This window comes from Solanum verrucosum, unplaced genomic scaffold, assembly GCF_900185275.1.
Source record: "Solanum verrucosum unplaced genomic scaffold, falcon-dt-bn FXZP01000147.1, whole genome shotgun sequence".
NCBI classification, from domain to species: domain Eukaryota; kingdom Viridiplantae; phylum Streptophyta; class Magnoliopsida; order Solanales; family Solanaceae; genus Solanum; species Solanum verrucosum.
In genome coordinates, this window is record NW_026020343.1 from 4,137,872 (window position 1) to 4,159,929 (window position 22,058).

Below are 22,058 nucleotides of genomic sequence, written 5' to 3' on the forward strand. Positions count from 1 at the left end.
AGAGAAAAGAACTGCTTAAAAGAACAGGCTAATATCAAGTTTAATATGTGGCCACCTTCTAATAAAGTTGTGCAGATGTTCAGAAAGATATCTACATGACCATATAGAGTATTTGTCTCTTCATATCTTTTGTACCTATGTTCTGCCAATAGGGTAAAAGTTTGGACCCAAAATAACCACTTTTCCCAAGTGCTTCCTCCCATTAAGATGTGCAGCCATATCAATCTCACCAGAGCATCTAACGTTACAAAAACCACACCATAGCCTAGAATTGTGTGTAGCACCATCGGAATTCATCACTTGCTTCAGCTTTTCATGTGGTCCAGTAGCTACTAGTTCAATCTTTTCTTTAGGTTTTTCATTAGGACCGTGTTTTTCTTGTACTGGAAATGTCGTTTCCTTGACCTGCATGTCTGCTGTATTCTTTGCGATCCAAATTAGATTTCCCTTCAGGCGTTTAACCTGCAGTACCACAGGGACATTTTAATAGCTGGCATACGGATTACTTTTGATTGCTTATATAAAACAAGTACTAGAATAGCATAAATGTGGTACTGATGTTTAAAAAAATTAAGAGCTTCAATAATCTCCCAGGCTTCAAATGTGCAGGACAAACAAAGGCTTGAGATCATACTAAGATAACTGAATCTAGTGCAAACTTCAAAAAGCATTGATTATTCAAAGTGCAACAGTTTCTGTTTCAGGTTGCTTGATGATTCTTTTAGCATAGACAAAGTTTCTTCTTGGTCTAAATGATAATGAACTTGGTACCAGTGTGCGTAATCAATTGCCATCTTGCTTATTCAGCTTATTTGATGAACCTTAATTTTTTATGCCTTCATATACAGTTAGGGGCCGTTTGGTTGCTGGTTAGAGTTATGCAGGTATTAGTAATGCAGGTATTAGTTATGCAGGTATTAGTAATGCAGGTATTAGTTATGCATGTATTAGTTATGCAGAGTTTAATTATGCAGAGTTTAGTTATGCAGAGTTTAATAATTTTTTTGGATGTTGGTTTGTTATATTAAAAATTAATAAACATTATATACTTGTTAAAAATAAATTATTTGTTATTGTTATATCTTAGACCTTTCTTACCGTTGTATTTTTATTTATTTTTGCGTTTTGCTTAGGCAAAATTTTGGACAGAAACTTAAATGCCACATTTTTCAACTTCCTCATATAGTTGAACCGATGTATATATATGATACGTGTTAACACGGGACCAATATTGTAATAGTTGAAACTTATTGATATGCTAGTACATATAATTATGTGTACATATAACAAAAATAGATACATATAAGTTAACATCTGAGCAACACCGCGTATTAATGCTAGATATTATATTTGGAGCCTTTACTTCAATAATCTATAATATAGAAATGAGGAAGTTTGTTTTTTTCTATTTGATGAAGGAGATCATATTTACAAAAGTCTTGGCAAGAACTAGTGGAAGCTCTAGAGCTTACTTCAAGCAAAGCCATTGATATGCACATTGATAGATATGGCTTACTTCCAATGGCAAGAACCATTGATAGAGGATGCTTACTTCCAACAGAACAATCTATTGTTGGACACTATCCTCAACAATTATCGACATTGTCCTCACCCATAGACAATATCCCCAATAATTTGAATGTCTACTTAATTTTCAAAATAATAATGGAGTACATTAAATCTAAATTTCAGTTTCGTCATACTAAATAATTCATTCAGTTACAATTTTCACATACTGCCATATCCTAAAATTGAGAGTCCATTTTTCAAGCAACAAAATAGTGACAAAATAAATTTTATAAGATGAAGAATACAACAAATCTAACATATACCATTGAGACAAACTTGAAATTCTAGTACCGTGGCCTCACGGAATCAAACTAGACCCACCTTCATTAAATGTGAAAGAAACTTACATAATTCACTGTTAAATTATATAAACTGGCACATAAAACATAGGCAAAATAAAACTTAACTAGGCCATGGTTATGCCTAACAAAGTAGCTACACCAAAAACCATTCAAAGGTTTAAAGTTTATCATCAATAATCATTCATACCATAGTGTAACGATCAAGCTCATTGATGCTTAAAAAGCACTCCATGAACTTTGTGTTGCTCCAGCTGATACACTAGGTTCCCCTTGAGCAATTTGATCTTCTTTCTTAGCTGGAGCATCATCTTCATCGACAACAATAATAGGAAATTCAAAAGACATATCATTAGCAACTTCTTGAGCTTCAATTCTTTCTATTTCTTGAACACCAACTTCTGGCCCCTCGGCAGATTGTTCAGTAGCTCCATCCTTGCGAAATATCTCTTCCCAATCAACAAATAATGGCCATTTCCTAAATGTCATTGACTTGGCATATGGATCAACCTAAGAAAAAAAAGAAACAAGTATATGAAGTAACTGATAATATTCCAAAGACAGAGATTATATTCACCAAGAGAAAATATAATTAACTAGCTTTAGTTTACTAATAATTTAAACAATTGTAAATCACCTTTATGAAGTCATCCCAAGCTTTTGGATCTTCAACCAAGATAGTTCCATCGCTGTATCGAAATCCTAAGCCACTTCGACTTTTTACCAATGATAGGGTCATATAATGCTTTTTCCACCCTCTTATTTTTGAAAAAATATGTGGTAGAGCTTGCAATCCGCTATTAGGATGACAATCATTCATGTGTTGTTCAAGTTCCATCAAATATCCATGTTTAAAGGTTCCATCATCTTCTTTCCAATCATTAGCACACAACTTTTTTAATCCATCAGCCAGAGTGAGTTCCTCTTCTTGAGTCCACACCCTTGCCCTTTTTTGAGACATGTTAGACCTTCTTTTAGTGGGACTGCCAATTTTAATCTGTAAGAATGTAAAAAATCACAATTTATACTAACTTATGATTCACTACAAAAGTATACTAACTTATTTTCACATATATTGCATTTGTCTCTCACCAGATTTACAAGAGAAAAAAAACAATATGATAAGAAGAAGACGAAAGCATAAGAAAAGGTTAAGATTTCAAAAGTTTCTAACCTCAAAGAAAGAATTTAGATTGAGCGTTCTTCAAGATTTGCCTCTTAGAAGATAATGAAATTTTAGATCTATAAAAAGGCATATAATGTATCTGATTGTATTTAATTAGAAGTGAAGAAGGGTCACAGTTACCTATCTACCATACACAATTGAAATGGTCAGCATTGGAGGTAATAAATCCATCCGTCCTTTGGTTAGTAATGGAAGTTTAATGCAATTCTAAGAAGTGAATGACAATTGAATGGTAATCCTTTAATGGATTCTAAAGTTAGACTTTGAGCAACTAATGACACAAATAGGCTTGCCAGATTTTAGAACTGTTGGAAAACCATTTCGACTAAATTTCCAAGTTAAAACGCCTAATTGCACAAACTCAAAACGAAAGCCTCGATACTCGAACCAACCATCCTAATAGACTAAAAATGACCTTCCGGATCTAACCGTGCTGACGGAATTCTCATCCGATCAGTTTTTACTAAGAATACTGACTGAAGTCGATATTTGAGTAAATTTCCAAGCTAAAGAGCCTAATTGCACAAACTCAAAACGAAAGCCTCGAAACTCAAACCAGCCATCCTACTAGACTAAAAATGACCTTCCGGATCTAACCGCGCTGACGGAATTCTCATCCGATCAGTTTTTACTAAGAATACTGACTGAAGTCGATATTTGAGTAAATTTCCAAGTTAAAACGCCTAATTGCACAAACTCAAAACGAAAGCCTCAAAACTCAAACCAGCCATCCTACTAGACTAAAAATAACCTTCCGGATCTAACCCTGCTGACGGAATTCTCATCCGATCAGTTTTTACTAAGAATACTGACTGAAGTCGATATTTGAGTAAATTTCCAAGTTAAAACGCCTAATTGCACAAACTCAAAACGAAAGCCTCGAAACTCAAACCAGCCATCCTACTAGACTAAAAATGACCTTCCGAATCTAACCGCGCTGACGGAATTCTCATCCGATCAGTTTTTACTAAAAATACTGACTGAAGTCGATATTTGAGTAAATTTCCAAGTTAAAACGCCTAATTGCACAAACTCAAAACGAAAGCCTCGAAACTCAAACCAGCCATCCTACTAGACTAAAAATGACCTTCCGGATCTAACCGCGCTGATGGAATTCTCATCTGATCAGTTTTTACTAAGAATATTGACTGAAGTAGAACTTTGAGTAAATTTTCAAGTTAAAACGCCTAATTGCACAAACTCAAAACGAAAGTCTCGAAACTCAAACCAGCCATCCTACTAGACTAAAAATAACCTTCCGGATCTAACCGCGCTGACGGAATTCTCATCCGATCAATTTTTACTAAGAATATTGACTGAAGTCGATATTTGAGTAAATTTCCAAGTTAAAACGCCTAATTGCACAAACTCAAAATGGATGCCTCGAAACTCAAATCAGACATCCTACTAGAACAAAAATGACCTTATGGAGCTAACCGAGCTGATGTAATTCTCATCTGGTCACATTTTACCAAGATATTTGAAATTTAGTCAAAGTTTGACTACATTCAATATTCTTGGTAAAATGTGATCGGATGAGAATTCCGTTGGCGCGGTTAGATCCGGAAGGTCATTTTTGGTCTGGTAGGATGGCTGGTTTGAGTTTTGAGGCTTTCGTTTTGAGTTTGTGCAATTAGGCGTTTTAACTTGGAAATTTACTCAAATATCGACTTCAGTCAATATTCTTAGTAAAAACTGATCGGATGAGAATTCCGTCGGCGCGGTTAGATTCGGAAGGTCATTTTTAGTCTAGTAGGATGGCTGGTTTGAGTTTCGAGGCTTTCGTTTTGAGTTTGTGCAATTAGGCGTTTTAACTTGGAAATTTACTCAAATATCGACTTCAGTCAGTATTTTTAGTAAAAACTGATCGGATGAGAATTCCGTCAGCGCGGTTAGATTCGGAAGGTCATTTTTAGTCTAGTAGGATGGCTGGTTTGAGTTTCGAGGCTTTCGTTTTGAGTTTGTGCAATTAGGCGTTTTAACTTGGAAATTTACTCAAATATCGACTTCAGTCAATATTCTTAGTAAACACTGATCGGATGAGAATTCCGTCAGCGCGGTTAGATCCGGAAGGTCATTTTTAGTCTAGTAGGATGGCTGGTTTGAGTTTCGAGACTTTCGTTTTGAGTTTGTGCAATTAGGCGTTTTAACTTGGAAATTTACTCAAATATCGACTTCAGTCAGTATTCTTAGTAAAAACTGATCGGATGAGAATTCCGTCAGCGCGGTTAGATCCGGAAGGTCATTTTTAGTCTAGTAGGATGGCTAGTTTGAGTTTCGAGGCTTTCGTTTTGAGTTTGTGCAATTAGGCGTTTTAACTTGAAAATTTACTCAAAGTTCTACTTCAGTCAATATTCTTAGTAAAAACTGATCAGATGAGAATTCCATCAGCGCGGTTAGATCCGGAAGGTCATTTTTAGTCTAGTAGGATGGCTGGTTTGAGTTTTGAGGCTTTCGTTTTGAGTTTGTGCAATTAGGCGTTTTAACTTGGAAATTTACTCAAATATCGACTTCAGTCAGTATTTTTAGTAAAAACTGATCGGATGAGAATTCCGTCAGCGCGGTTAGATTCGGAAGGTCATTTTTAGTCTAGTAGGATGGCTGGTTTGAGTTTCGAGGCTTTCGTTTTGAGTTTGTGCAATTAGGCGTTTTAACTTGGAAATTTACTCAAATATCGACTTCAGTCAGTATTCTTAGTAAAAACTGATCGGATGAGAATTCCGTCAGCACGGTTAGATCCGGAAGGTCATTTTTAGTCTAGTAGGATGGCTGGTTTGAGTTTCGAGGCTTTCGTTTTGAGTTTGTGCAATTAGGCGTTTTAACTTGGAAATTTACTCAAATATCGACTTCAGTCAGTATTCTTAGTAAAAACTGATCGGATGAGAATTCCGTCAGCACGGGTAGATCCGGAAGGTCATTTTTAGTCTATTAGGATGGCTGGTTTGAGTTTCGAGGCTTTCGTTTTGAGTTTGTGCAATTAGGCGTTTTAACTTAGAAATTTAGTCGAAATGGTTTTCCAACAGTTCTAAAATCTGGCAAGCCTATTTGTGTCATTAGTTTCTCAAAGTCTAACTTTAGAATCCATAACAGGATTACCATTCAATTGTCATTCACTTCTTAGAATTGCATTAAACTTCCATTGCTAACCAAATGACGGATGGATTTATTACCTCCAACGCTGACCATTTCAATTGTGTATGGTAGATAGATAACTGTGACCCTTCTTCACTTCTAATTAAATACAATCAGATACATTATGAGGAATAGATAGCTATTGTAGATAGATAGCTGTAACCTTTATCAGAATCACTTTATTTCCATTCTTTACTTGAAAGTGCATTAGTTGCTCTTTATTACTTTCACCAACTATCAATCCAAATGATCCAAATCCTTGTCTTTGTCAAAATTACTACAGTTTGTCTGCCATTTTCAACGTGGTAGTTCTGCAATAATGATGTGATATTCTTTATTTTAGAGCACCTCAACTACGTGACTATACAAATTAAGCTAAATGAGAAAGCATTCATGAGGAAAGAATTCAATCACACATAATTCATTGTTAAAATATTAGACACATCTTCATTTAAAGTGAATGAAACTTACATAATTCATTGTTCAATTACAAAAGCTGGCACATACAACAAAGACATACAATTACTTTTTTTTCAAAAGAAGTCTCCTATTTTTGTAACATTATCCTTCCATGACAAACACCAAGCTTCAAAAGTTGAATACCAGCCCCAATAACATATAATCACTTGACAAAATAGCATTTGAGTACTTTGTATTTCTGACTGGATCTTTGTGATTACTCCAACTGCTGAATAGTCTGCGAGAAAAGAAAATTTCAATACAGTCTCGGAGAAGAAGGAATTAAAAACACCTTGGAGAATGAACTTACCGTTTGGGTCAGCGTTTTGAGCAATCTGAAGAGCATCTGAGTTGGCTACTTAAAAAAACACTAATGTTGAACCTAATCATGCATTTGTTATACAAAAACAACCTACTTTAAGCCCACAACATTCACATATATGTACATTTGTGGACATTCTACTAGGTAACAAAAAATCCCATTATAGTTAGACCTTACAAAATAGCTACACAAAAACCATCAGTGATTTAAAGCTTATCATTAATAATCATCCATATCATACTGTGGCGTTCAAGTTCACTGATGCTTAAGAAGAATTCCATCCTCTTTATATCTTGAGTAATTCCCATTGCTGCCTTGACTCGTTCATCTGAGTTGTATATTTCAAATGCAGGGGATCCAATAATAGAAAATATCTTACCACGAATCTCAGATAGATCACGCTCTTCTAGCTTGTCAATTAAAGAAGCCATCCTTTTATCATGGCTTTCAGTGAATTGTTTCATCACCTCCATCAAACCTTTAAGAACAGTCTCATTATCATCTTCAGTTGTTTTTCTTTTTTTGCATCTACCTTTTTCGTTGACTTTAGAAGATGATGCTTTAAAACTATTACCTTGTTTTTGAGATTGATGGGTTTCACCTTTTTGAGTTGTGAATGAACTTTGTGCTGCTCCAGTTGATTCATTAGGTTCATCTTGAGTAGTAAATGGACTTTGTGTTGCTCCAGTTGATACATTAGGTTCCTCTTGAGCAGCTTGATCTTCTCTTGTGCCTGAAGCATCATCTACGTCGACAACATCAATAGGAAATCCCACAGACATGCCATCAGTAATTTCTTGAGCTTCAATTCTTTCTATTTCTTCAACAGCATCTTCTGGCCCTTCGGCAAACTCTCCAGTAGCTCTATCCTTGCCAAATATCACTTCCCAGTCAGCAAATAATGGCCATTTTTTTAAGTTCACTGACTTGGCATTTGGATCAACCTAAGAAAATAAAGAACAAGTACATGAAGTAACTGAAAATATTCCATAAACAAAGATCCATTAACCAAGAGAAAATATAAGTAAGTAGCAATTCCCTAATGATTTAAAATAAATATAAATCACCTTTATCAAGTCATCCCAAGCTTTAGGATCATCAACTAAGATACTTCCATCACTATATTGGAATCCTAAACCACTTCGACTCTTTAGCAACGATATTGTTGCATAACTCTTTTTCCATGCTCTTATTTTAGAATCAACATGTGGTAGAGATTTCAATCCACAGTTAGGATGACGAGCATTCATGTAGTGTTCCAATTCCATTAAATATCCATGTCTAAAGGTTCCATTATCTCCTCTCCAACCATTAACACACAATTCTTTTAATCCATCTACAAGAGTAAGTTCCTCTTCTGGAGTCCATACCCTTCGAGATGAAGGTGTTGATTTTCTTGCCCTCTTTCTGGACGTGTTAGATGCTGCAGCAGTAGAACTAGCCATTTCAATCTGTAAAATTGTAAATGAAATCACAAGTAATACTTTACAACTTACAAGTAAAAAATTTCAGCTATAACCAAATAACTTGTAATACAACTTGATTGATCTAGGAAAAAGATAATGTGATGACATATATACAAAATCACTACTTCTATTCAAAAATAATAGATATACATTGAGTTTCACAATTTGTTTGTACAGACAACAATGTGAGACATACAAAAGATTGACCATTCGTTTTCACAAAATAATAAAAGCTATTACATTTTACAGTGAGCGGAAAACCAAAAACAAAAGTGCATAAGCACACCAAAAGTGATCACATAGTTTAAAATTATAAAGATTGATTTCCCAATCTTTCATTCCACATAGATTGAGCTAGTTCATCCCTCCAAGTGGTCCACTCATCAGATGTTTCAATTGTATTAATATTGTCATGTTCATGTTGATTTTCCATGTGGAATTCCATTTCCACATCTAATGGGTCAGCTTCCATCTCTCTTCGAATGAAATTGTGAATCAAACAACATGCACTAATAATTCTATTGTGAACCTTAACCGAGTACCACGAAGGACTTCTAAGAATTCCCCAACGTCCTTTTAATAGTCCAAATGCTCTTTCAATAACATTACGCACCCTAGCATGCTTCATATTAAAGAGCTCTTCTCGACAGTGAGGTGACGGATTGTCACCTTGCCAATCCTTTAGCCAATATCTATATCCTCGGTAGGGAGACAAAAAACCATTTCCATTTGTATATCCTCCATCGCACAAATAGTAATTGCCTAAAAATGTAAACAATAATATAATTACTTTAAATATTATTTTATTTTGATGCTGTAGAAATAGACAAGATCTGCCTATTATTTAGCATACCCTGAGGTACTTTCAACCCATTTCTTCGTACAACAGCATCTCGCAATACGCGACCATCAGCGGCTGATCCCTCCCAACCAGGTAATACATAAATGAAGTTGAGATTTCTATCACAAACCCCCAAGACATTAGTTGCTATATCTCCTTTTCGTGTTCTGTATCTTGGCTTATATATTGCTTCAACTCTAATGGAAATGTAAGTACCATCAAATGCACCAAGACAACCCTATAAGATAAATTCAACTCTAAATACTAAAGGACTATTAAAAGTAAAAATACTTTCACCATAATATTTCAAGTTTGTTGTAGTAAATCAAATGTTAGATTGAAATTTACCTACCTTAAACCATTTCCATCGATCATCAGTATCATCTTCGAGCACCGGATTAGGTTTAACAAGTAACAATGGAGTTAGTTTAAGAATAGCTCTTAGACATTCATTAAAGGCTCGACTTACACTCCACCCCGATCTAATATAATCAACTTTGACAGACCTGTTCTTTTCGTGATGAGCCAAAATATTTAAGAACATTGCTAATTTTTCAGTACTCGACATATTTTTACTATCAGTCAACCCTCCAATATTCTTGGCTAAGGAGGCCAAAATGTGAAAGGCATTTCTATCCATCCTAAGCTTGTCAATACATACAATATCATTGTCACGAATGAGAACATTTAGATGAGACAAGATTTTAGGAATTCTAGCACTCATACAATATCGAATGACCCGTCTATTTCTAGATTGGTTTCTTAATAACATGCTGTAAATAGCCATAAAAAAGCAAATAAGGACAATATACGAATGCACCACAATTTCCTCGAGGATCATAAAGCATTCAACATCGCACAACTGCTGAGAATCCATTTACACCTATTTTCCATTTAAAAATTGCAACATCATTATCAAATTGAATCCAAAAGAAACAAAAGTATCAATCATGTTACTTAACTAATTATTGCAGACACATTATGTATAATAGGAAGGTAATAGATGGTTTCAAACTAGAATGCTCAATTTTATTTAAAAAAAAATGAAAAGTAACATTGAAAAACAGGGTAAAATGTTTATTTTTGTTTGGCTTCAATAGCTAGAATACAATACTATTTTGTCAAACTGCAAATAACATGTTCATCTTTTGCAATTTTAGAAGCTAAAACAACTAAACCTAATGAACCCATTTTTCAGAAAGCACGATTTTTGAACAAACAAAACAAAATCCACATCAAATTTGGATGTACTAAAACATCAACTTAACTAGAAAATACTGAGAAGATCTAGAATTTCATTCGTCTCTCATCAGATTAACAAGAGGAAAAACACAAAAAGAGAAAACAGGAGGAGAAGAAGAAGAAAATAAAACAAGATCAGCCAAATTTTGAGTTTCATAACTTCTAACCTCAAAGAAAGAACGTCAGATTGAAAGTTTTTCAATCTATTGGCCTGGAAGATGAAGAGTCATTTTAGATCTAGAGATATGGAGAGTGGATCTAAATGTTTTTCTAAAAAGAAGTGTTGTATATTTGATTGAGAGTGAAGGGCAAAATTGTCAATTTATATTTTTATTCAGGTATTAGTTATTCAGGTATAACTTATTCCATCTTTTACCCTGCATAAAATAATACATAGATTGACTCATAATTTAAACATGTATTAGTTATGTGGCTTTCTAATTTTCTAACCAAACATAGTATTATGTGTGTTGAATTTTATACATTTGACAAAAAATTGCTACCAAACATGGTAAAGCTTATGCAACATTTTATACCTGAATAACTCAATCCTTATCCAGTAACCAAACGGCCCCTTAAGGTTTATCTTGCACTCTTCCTAACTTGGCCACTAGTAGCATCACTAGCACCTAATTGTTGGAGCATCAAGCTCTCCTCTAGTCATCGATCACACCTAACAGCTTGGTTAACATTTTCATCTATGGTTTGCTTGACAGATTGCATCCATAGCAATACTTGTGAACACATAATATTCCATAAAAGTAACAATGTAAATTTTTTTGGGCTCAGCTGCTTCATGTTTTGCCATCTGTTCCATAGATTTGGTGTCTTCACAAACAGGACCACCCTCTTCGCGCACTATCTGTTTAGGGGGAGTAAGATTTTTATAGGGGATTTGTAAGGAATGATATCAAGTGAAGATGAAATGATTTTCATTAACCGCCCAAAAGGGATAAGAATGGGGTTTATTCTTAATTAAGGAAAACTCATAATTTTTAATGCTTTATATAAGACAAGTTATAGCTGCATAGTTTATGGGTTGGAAGGTACAATGCATCTACTCAGGGGAAGCATTTCATAAGTTTGCTGGAAATTAGAAAATCTCATAAGTTAGTGCATCATGTAATAATTACATTATGCAAGACATTCAATTAGTACTCGAGTGATAATTTAGTTTTCAGATTTATTATGAAGTAAAAACGCCAAAAGCAGCAGCATAAGAAGTTAACGACTATTTCATACATTATAGGGAGTCAGGAACAACAGCAAGTGTGACTGGTTCGGTTTCTCCAGAGGCTTAATAGAAAAGATACCTGGCTGGGGGTGAGCATTCCTGCTTTATCACAAGTGTCAGTAGCCTGGATCCGTTCTGCCTTGGACTGCAAACAGGAGACACTGACAATGAGTGTTGGGAAGAATCAATTCATAAATATTGGCTACTCATTGCTGAGGTAACATCTGATAGACCTTGTTTGTAATAAGTTTCTCCTGAGCATCAGATCCATTCTCTTCAAGGTACCTCTCTGCCACAGCCATAGAACTCATAGGTAATTGGTGTTTGGCCAAGTGCTCCATCCCATCAAGATGTGCAGCCATAGCAATCTCCCCAGGGCACCACAGCTTAGAATTATGAACAGCAATATCAGCATTCTTCAGTTGCTTTTGATTTTCTTGCTGATCAACACCTGCTAGGTGGACCGTTTCTTCCAATTTTTCATTATTGCTGTGATCTGATTGTGCTGCGGCTACATGTTTTGCTGGTTCCTGATTAAGCTGGATTGTCTGCTTTGTTGGAACTTCCGTTTCCTTGACCTGCATTCCTATCGTTTTCTTCTCACTCCAAATTAGATTTTCCCTCACACTTCTAACCTGCAGTTACACAGGGAACATTTTAGTCACTGGTATATGGATTAGTTTTGATTGATTATAGAAGAATTAGGCAGAATAAATGTGTTACTGATGTTTACAAAAAAAAAATGAGCTTCAACTCTTTCCCCTTTTAGTGGCTTCAAATGTTCTCAGGAGAAATAAACACTTGAGAGCATACAAAGATAGATGAATCTAGTGTGAACTGCGAACTTCAAAAGCGATAAATTTTACCAAGTCTGCCAGCTTCAGTTTCAGGTTGTTCGGTGATTCTTTTTAGCATTATACAAAGTTTCTTCATGGTCTAAATGAGCACTTGATCTCAGTGTGTATTATCAATTGCCATCTTGCACAATTACATTGATTGATGAGCCTAATTTTGCCTTCATTTAGAGTTAATTCTTAATATTCATTTAGCACTCTTCCTCACTTGGCAACCAGAAGTATCAGTAGCAGCTAATTAGCTTTTCACATGGGATTTCAAGCTCTCTCCTTGTAATCAATCATCACTAATCAGATTGATTAATGTTTCACCTATTGTTTGCTGAAAAATTGCATCTAGAGATTTACTTGTGAACCCATAAATCATAATATTCCAAAAAAGTAACCAAGGAAATTCAAGGGTTGAAAATTACAACCTGTTTGGGTTGAGCTGCTTCATATTTTGCCATGTGTTCCATCGGTTTGATATCTTGCCAAACAGGACAAGCCCCTTCACACAGTGTCTGTTGTTGTTATTTTTGGATAATGTATCAGAAATTTCATTAGAAATCAGTACCAAGAAGCTAGTAAGAAGTACAAATCAAGGAAAATTACAATTCTCCATTATGTTCCATTTATCCAAAAAATGTCATGCCATTTACCATATGACCCTTATACATGTCTGTTTTGGGGCACTGTGGTTGTTATTTACCAGATTTTAAGGAATGAAAGGAAAATCTGTTTCATGACAAATCATTTTTACTACAAAATCTGTTGCAAACAATGGAAAATGCACTCTTTCATGCTTTATTTTAGAAAACTGATAGCTGCATAATCTTTACACAACCTATTCCTCGTGTACATTCAATAATTTATTAGTTGGAAGGGACACTGCATGCATGTCTGCATCTACGCAAACATAGCATTCCTTCATTTTTTTTTTTTAAAAAAAAATAATCCTGGAAGTGTTGTATACCAATTATGAAACACAGACATAGGGCGGCCAGACCTGACCCCTGGCAACAAAGCATTCCTGAATTTGTTGGAAATAAGCTTCAAAAAATAGCGCATGATAGCATAAACATGCACACTATTCAATCCAAACTAAAACTGCTAGCTGATGCCACTTTCTTTTTCATTATTGAGTGAAAATGCATATAAAGCAGCACCACAGGAAGTTAAAAATTGTTTCATACAGTACAGGGAGCTCGGAACAACAGTTGAAGCACCTGGTTGGGGATAAGTGATCCTGCTTCCACACTAGTATCAGTAGTCTTGATCTCTTCTGCATGATGATTCAAATTATTATCCTTGCACTGCAATAGGACATCATGATAAGTACACTGATAGTAAAGCCCAAAGTTGCAATAAAATCCAGTAGAATGTATACATTTGTTTATGTAATGTTGGGAATCTAACTTTTGGCGACTGAAATAGATTAATAATCTTAATTCTCATATAACTAGCTGATGTACATAAGAACACGTGTGTGTCCAGTTTAGTAATGTACTGGCTACTCAATGCTGAAGTAGCATCTGACGTACCTTGTTTGCAATAAGTTTCAACAAAGCATCAGATCCATTTTCTTCAAGATACCTCTCTGCTGTAGTCAGAAATGATTCATTCTTGAGAGATGGATCCTCAATTGGCTTGTTCAACCGGTCAGCCACAATTTGAAGGTTGACAGACAAACATACATACAGAAAGCGTTGGTAAACATAGCAAAACCCATAAAACTGAGTGATAACATCATGCAGTTTCGCCAGCAAACATGGATGAATAAGTTTTTGATAAAGATAACACGCGCCATCAAACTGTGGTATCACCAACCAACATATGGTTATTAATTTAATATATGGCCACAGAGGAACCCTGCCAAAGTAAATGGAAGGACATTAGAATACTATTCAACATGAGTTGTTTCTCTCTCTTTTTTTTTTTTGGGTTTCCCACCCGGTGTTTGGAGCCCACATTGGAGCTCCGGCTAAATATGGATTGCGCACTGCAGTGCCTATTCGAAGGTGGCACTCCCAACAAGATTTTCTCCATACCCACTACCCAGGGCTCGAACCCGAAACTTCTGATTAATGGTGAAACAATCTCACCACTGCACTATAACCCATGTTGGTGGAGTTGTTTCTCATGTTCAACCACGAATATTGTACAATTTTCCCCAAAATGCTCAACAAAATCTTGAAATCCTCAACTTCTCAGCAAGGGAATTTAAGAAATAGAAGCAAGAACAGACATATAACTTGAAATAAGTGTGTCACCAAAGGATGTGGTGCAGTACATGGAGCTGCTCCTCCCTTAACCACTTGGTCTTGGGTTCGGGCCCTAGTGAGAGAGAGCTATGCGGCACGAATCCGGAATATCGGGCTCGTGAAACCAAAAAAAAAGTGTGTTATAAGAATTTAACAGCTAATTAAGAGTAGATGGAGCACATTAGGGTACCATTGAATAAGTTTGTCAAATATGTGGTGGAAAAGAGAAAAGATAATCCAGTATGTGAGTAGCTTTCTCATGTGATACTTTGAGTCAGTCTGAATCGCCCGGATTGAAGCATATCTGAAAGAATTGGTGAACATTAAAAGCTGAAGCAAAAATAGAGTAAAATAGTTGAAAGGAAAGTGAAGACTTACAGAGGATATCCCAGAGCAAGTAGGGGCCTGCAAAATATATAACAACTTGCGTGAATCATGCATGTACTAACAAGTAAAAATCTTGTTCGTTTTTTATACAAGATTCAATTTTTACCATTACGCACTAGAATGGAGAAAGAGATCAAGTGAACTTACCAAGCCAGGAAATCCATTATTTGAAGAGTAAATATGAGAAAACCCATCATCACACCAAAACTAGTAAGCCCTTTCTTCTCCACTAAGTGTTGTGATAACAACAAATCCCTACTGCATGCAAAATTGACCCCTCTTTGTTAAATAAGCTTTTTATCCCCTAGGGCCTACATCTTTTACGCCACTCGCTTAATTTGTTCTTTTTTAAAGGAAAAACATCCTACTAATTGAGAATGGATTTAAGCATCTTTAACAATGAAGGATAACGTTTACTTGACTAATACGAATTAATGTTTATTTATGGCTTAGTTTTTGTCATTCTTTCTACCTAACTTAACGAGGGGCATCTCCAAACACCAAATTTCACATCAAAATTTGGTGTCAGTGTAAATCAACTTCAATTTACTGTACCAAATTTTACACAAAAAATAAATATTTTTCTCTCTCTTCATTATTATATTATTATTTCTTATTTCATAAAACAATTTTTTTCTAAAACATTCACCGTATATAATTTATATTATTTTCTTTTATAGTCGTTTAATAGAAAATTATTTTATACCATAATATTTTAAATAATATAAATTGATAACAAATATTATACATTATACATAATAATGTATAATACAAATAAAAGTGAAATCATTAATGAAATACAATTAAATAAACATTATATAATTGAAAAATATATTTTAATTCTACATAAATATTTAAATTTCAAGATCACTATGGTACTCCCATAAATGCTCTATTAATGCATTATGTAGTTCAAAATGAGCTTCTTTGTCTTTTTTTTTTATTTTTATCACTTCGGTTATTTTTAAGTACATTGTATTATTTATTTAATAATTTATATGTTTGCATTTTTTATTTTTATGAAGGTTAATTGTAGTTATATCCAATTATAATTTATAGTAGAATTAACATAGATTTAATTTTAAAAAAAAAGTCATATATAGAAAAATTAATTTATAAAAAAAGATAACTTTTATATCTAATATTAATATTATAAAAATATTACATAAAAAATTATCACGCCCCAAAGTAGGGGGCATAACTGGCACTAGATACCCTATTAGAACAAGTTACCCACTAAAACATACAAGCTAACCAAACTGTGAGATAAAAAGAGTGGGCAGCACAACCTCTAAAAAGTGAATCCTGGACCCTGAAGGTCATGACCTGAATGAGAATAAACCATACAAACAATAGTAGGCAAGCAAAAAAAAAATAAAGATGTACTAGCTAGCCGACGAGGCCACAACTGAAGACATACCTACTTACACACATATATATACATGCCAAGACTATGGATTGGAGATTGAAACATACAAAAGAAAACTCAGCATATTGTGTCCACAATTGCCTCTATGAGTGATATAAGCACTGTCGGGACAAGGCCTCGACTATACCCATACTGTACAATAAAAGTAAACATCCTCTGATAGCCCCAGGATAAGATGGAGCTTACCAACTCACACCTGAACCTGAATCCTAGTGGGTGGGTCAATTAGAGTCCCTGTCTGTACCTGCTCGAACGAAACAAAAAGCAACGTCCCCAGGCAAAGAGACGTCAGTACGAATAAAAATGTACTGTTATGTAAAGCGGAAAGTAGAATCATAAATATTTACTGTAAAAGGGTAATAGAGATACCACTTGAAACTGAAACTCAAATAATCTCCATGGTTGACATTTGGTCCCCTACTATTTAAATATGCATGGTATGCTCGTATAATTGTATGTCATGAATATATATATATATATATATATATATATATATATATATATATATATATAGATGCAAATGCATGACATACCCAACCAAATGCTAGCAATGGTGGTGCCTTCCGGTAGGATCCAACATCATATTCGCCAACTTGTGGCCATATGTGTCTCATACGTATAAATATAGGCAATAGGCCCCATACCTCCCAATTATAGCTCGGGAGAAGAATGCATATCATGTCATGTCATGGATTTATAACACCTATAAGTTACTTTTGTCATGTTGTCAATCTTGGCCCGTTTGTAGTCTTGTTCTAATAACCCCATAATCACTTTTGTATAACATGTAACCATCTCATGGAACCTCATATGTTCTTCCAAATAAGCTTGAAAAGTTAACTCGAATTTTAGAAAGATAACGTAACCTTGCAGATATTTATAACAAGTTTAAGGTGATTTACTTAGTTCCTAGCTTGGTTCCTAGATAATTTATAAAAAAAGTATTTCAAAAACCAACTGTTCTAATAGTTTAAACATTTAAGTTATATTAGAGAGTTTTGAAGATCGTGAGTTACTTTAAAGATTTTTCATAATAACTTTAGTGGGGAAAGAGGGCTGGTTAAAAGTAATAAGGGTCTCCCATGATATTTTAAGTCACATCACCCAAAGAAGAATGAGAATTCATACATGCGGACATATAATCAAGGAAACCGATAAAATGACATGTAGATGTCAAATACTCTATTTATCTGAACAAGTGGAATATCAAAATAATAGAATCATGAAAATAATTCAGCTGAGATCTCAATGCCTTTCACTGAAAGTCTTTCTAGCAAGAGAATAGCAAAATATCACATTCGGCGTTTTAGAAATTTCCCAGGAGTGGTGCTAAAATGAGGGACGTAGCTTAGCCTTAACATACCTTTCCAATGAACGCTCGAATGACCGTAGTTCACGAAAGTTGTTCCTTACGTCCTAAGCTTCGGAAACACTATATATACACATCTGGTACGCACCTATAAATAGTTCATGATTGATCTTAAATTGGCAAATTTGCCAAATTGCCTCAACTTGACAAAACGTCTGTAGAACTTCATAAAAACAATCATAAGAGAGACCCGAGATGATTACCTTAGTTAACCAACTGTAAACCTTGAAGAAACACCAATAACTACAAATTTATATCTGCAAAAACTAGCTCCAAACGCAGCTAGTAGAAGGGGAAAACGATTGCCACGTGTAGAGATCACATTTCTAGGCACGGGGGCAACCTTATGGTAGACATCGTCAAAAACTAACCTTCATCATGCAAGAACTCTATTAGAACCATCCCTTAAGCTTTCTTTCTGGTTAGGGAGTGAAAAAATAAATTTTGTGACTTAAAACGTTGAGTAAGCCGACATACCACATTTATTGACCTGACCCGGATTTAGCCCCGACAGTCCACGGTAAAACCCTCATAACTCTTTACTCTGATGTCAGTTGGATACGGGGTTTTGTGCGTTGCAAAATAGACTCATAGGCCTTCGATTTAATTGGTGATATAACTTCTAACTCTTTATATATTTGGAGAAAACATCCAAGACATTTGACCCAAAGTTAAGAAAATATTATTAGAGAAACTTCGATAACTTTTGCCGATCTTAGTTTCACTAATTTTCTTGACTTCAAAACTTAACATACGACCCTTGTGCTATTATAATACCTCATAACACACTATTCTTAGCATGTTGTACACTCATAGGCTTATCCACAAGGTATGAGACAATTTAAACCTTTCAAACGGGCGAAGTTCTACCCGAGCCATTTCTTTAATCATGAACTTTGTTTGAGGGGTCCCTTTGACCTAAAACTTTAGTTTAGTTCCATGATATTGCCACCTATTTGCAATCGTATCTCCAATGTACAATACAAAATCATATACACCTCATATAATCATGGCATACTACGCCACATATATTATGCAAGAATAGAGAAAAAGTACGGGATCTTACATTCTCCCCCCTTTATGAACATTCTCCCGCGAATGGATCTAAACAATTCCTTGGTTGTGTTTTTCTTTTTTTTTTCTCATAGGACTTTATTTGCGAGTCTATATCTATTACAGTCGCAAATTAAAGTCAAAATTTGAAAATTTTAACTCCTAAGCTTTGTATAGCTATCTCATAAGAAGACATATAAATTGCACCTTCAAGCTACTTAAAATCTAATCAAGTCATTGTGAAGAAATAATTGCCAATTATCGAAATGTGACTCACATTAAGTCGTAAACAGTTGGGGGTACTCTTTCCTCATTTCCTCTTCCGCTTTCCAAGTCATTTCCTCGACGTTGTTATTTCTCCATAACACCTTCACAGAAGCTACATCTTTAGTTCAAAGCTTTCTTACTTGCCGATCTATAATCGCTATTGGTACCTCTGCATAAGATAAATCTTCAGCGATACGAATATTTTCAATGGGCATAATACGTGAAGGATCTCCAATGCACTTCCGCAACATACAAACATGAAATACATGATGGACTGCTTCCAATTCGAAAGGCAAATCAAGCTCGTATGCAACCATACCGATCTTTCAAATAATCTTATATGGTCCAACGTACCTAGGACTGAGCTTCCATTTCTTTTCGAATCACATGATGCCTTTCATAGGCGAGACTTTCAAGAAAACCCAATCTTCTACATCAAACTCTAAGTTCCATCGGTGAACATCTGCATAAGACTTCTGCAGACATTGTGTTGTATGAAGCCGATCTCTAATAAGCTTAACCTTTTCAATCGCTTGTTGGACTAGATTGGGACCTATCAAATCTGCTTCCCCGAGCTCAAACCAACCGATCGGGGATCTACACTTTCGCCCGTATAGCGCTTCGTAAGGGGCCATCTGAATACTAGCTTGAAAGTTGTTATTATAAGCGAACTCAATAAGAGGTAGATGTTGATCCCAACTTTCTTTAAAATCCAGCACACAAGCACGTAACATATCCTCAACCGTCTGAATAGTACGTTTTGCCTGTCCATCAGTGTGTGGATGAAAAACAGTGCTAAGATTTACCTGAGTGCCTAGACCCTTCGGAAACGATCTCAAAAAATGTGTTGTAAATTGAGCTCCTCGATCTGAGATAATAGATAATGGAACTCCGTGAAGGCAAACAATCTCTTGAATGTAAAGCTTGGCATAATCTTCAGCTGAATATGTCGTCCTAACTGGCAAGAAATGAGCAGATTTTGTCAGCCTATTTCCATAGAATCATACCTTCGTGGAGTGTGAGACAAACTAGTGATGAAGTACATATTTATCATATCCCATTTCCATAATAGAAGCTCAATATACTGGGTTAGGCCTCCAGGCCTCTGATGCTCTGCTTTAACTTGTTGACAATTGGGACATTCAACTACCATCTTCGCAATATCTTTTTTCATGCCATTCCACCAATAGATCTGTCGAAGGTCCTGATACATCTTCGTTGCTCCAGGGTGAGATCCATATCTAGAATAATGGGCCTCTGAAAGAATATTTGTACGGAGCTCTCCAACTGCCGGTACACATAAGCGGCCCTAGTATCTAAGGACTCCATCTCCAGTTAGCTTAAATAAGAGTTGTTGTTGTTGTGGAATCTTTTGCCTCAATTTCCTAAGCTCATGATCTTCATGTTGCCGCCTTTTCACTTCAGTCACAAAGGAAGATTCTGCCATATTCTTAATGACAACACCTCTGCCTCCTGCATCTAGTAAGCGTACTTGCAAATTAACTAGCTGGCATAGGTCTTTTGTAATTCCAGCCTTATCAGCTTCAACATAACTTAGACTACCCATGGACTTTCGGCTGAGTGCATCAATAACAACATTAGCTTTGCCGAGATGATATAAAATGTCAACATCGTAGTCCTTTAATAATTCTAGCCATCTCTTGTGTCGTAGGTTCAACTCCCTTTGCTTAAGTAAGTACTGAAGGCTTTGATGATTGGTGAAAATATCTGTATGAACCTTGTATAGATAATGCCGCCAAATTTTTAGGGCAAAGACAACTGTAGCCAACTCAAGATCGTGTGTCAGATAATTCTGCTCATGCTTCCGCAACTGTCTAGAGGCATATGCAATAATCTTACCATGCTGCATAAGAACACAACCTAGGCCAATTCTTGAGGCATCACAATAAACAACATAGCCCTCATTACCAGCTGGAAGAGTTAGAATAGGTGCAGTGGTAAGCCTTATTTTTTAGTTCATGAAAGTTCTGTTTACATGCCTCGGTCCACTGAAACTTAGTTGCCTTATATATTAATTTTGTCAGTGGTGCAGAGATAGAAGATAATCCCTCTACAAACCTTCGGTAATACCCTGCCAAGCCTAAAAAGTTATGAACCTCTGTTGGATTCAAAGGACTCAGCCAAGTCATCACTGCTTCAATCTTTTGCCCATCAACCTTAATACCCTCACTTGTAATAACATGACCAAGAAAAGCGACATAAGTAAGCCAAAAATCACATTTAGAGAATTTAGCATATAACCTGCAATCTGGGAGAGTTTGCATTACAACTCGCAAGTGGTCTGCATGCTCAGCTTTCGACCGTGAATATATAAGAATGTCATTAATAAACACAATCACAAATTCATCCAAGAATGGTTCGAAGACCCGATTCATAAGATCCATAAAGGCTGCTGGGGAATTTGTAATCCCGAAAGACATGAAAAGGAATTCAAAATGTCCATACCTCGTCCTAAATGCTGTTTTTCGGATATCAACTTCCCTGACTCACAGCTGATGGTAACCAGACCGTAAGTCAATCTTGGAAAAACATTTGACACCTTGTAATTGGTCGAATAAGTCACTAATCCGTGGAAGTGGATATTTATTCTTTATAGTGACTTTATTTAGTTGTCTATAGTCAATACACATCCGTAAGTATCCATATTTCTTTCGAACAAAGAGCACTGGGGCACCCCATGAGGAA

General features: G+C 35.5%; 4 protein-coding genes across 4 annotated transcripts in view; all 4 read right to left on the reverse strand.

The window, feature by feature from the left end:
- LOC125837375 (probable protein phosphatase 2C 10) overlaps positions 1-22,058 on the reverse strand; it is a 1,808,044-nt gene that overhangs the window by 1,573,273 nt on the left and 212,713 nt on the right. The gene's annotated exons all lie outside the window — the stretch shown is intronic.
- LOC125837418 (uncharacterized) lies at positions 136-19,669 on the reverse strand. Its single transcript, XM_049516548.1, has 8 exons — positions 19,493-19,669; positions 16,860-16,907; positions 16,490-16,560; positions 14,128-14,455; positions 13,813-13,899; positions 13,018-13,107; positions 11,984-12,385; positions 136-462 (listed from the first exon to the last, which is right to left on the reverse strand). The coding sequence occupies exons 1-8, from the start codon at positions 19,667-19,669 to the stop codon at positions 136-138; spliced, it is 1,530 nt and encodes a 509-aa protein (XP_049372505.1).
- Positions 6,980-10,738, reverse strand: LOC125837364 (uncharacterized). Its single transcript, XM_049516498.1, has 3 exons — positions 10,684-10,738; positions 8,035-8,418; positions 6,980-7,911 (listed from the first exon to the last, which is right to left on the reverse strand). Exons 2-3 carry the CDS (start codon positions 8,410-8,412, stop codon positions 7,174-7,176), a joined length of 1,116 nt encoding a protein of 371 aa, XP_049372455.1. The 5' UTR covers positions 8,413-8,418; positions 10,684-10,738; the 3' UTR covers positions 6,980-7,173.
- Positions 8,694-10,094, reverse strand: LOC125837365 (protein ALP1-like). Its single transcript, XM_049516499.1, has 3 exons — positions 9,627-10,094; positions 9,287-9,512; positions 8,694-9,195 (listed from the first exon to the last, which is right to left on the reverse strand). The coding sequence occupies exons 1-3, from the start codon at positions 10,059-10,061 to the stop codon at positions 8,744-8,746; spliced, it is 1,113 nt and encodes a 370-aa protein (XP_049372456.1). The 5' UTR covers positions 10,062-10,094; the 3' UTR covers positions 8,694-8,743.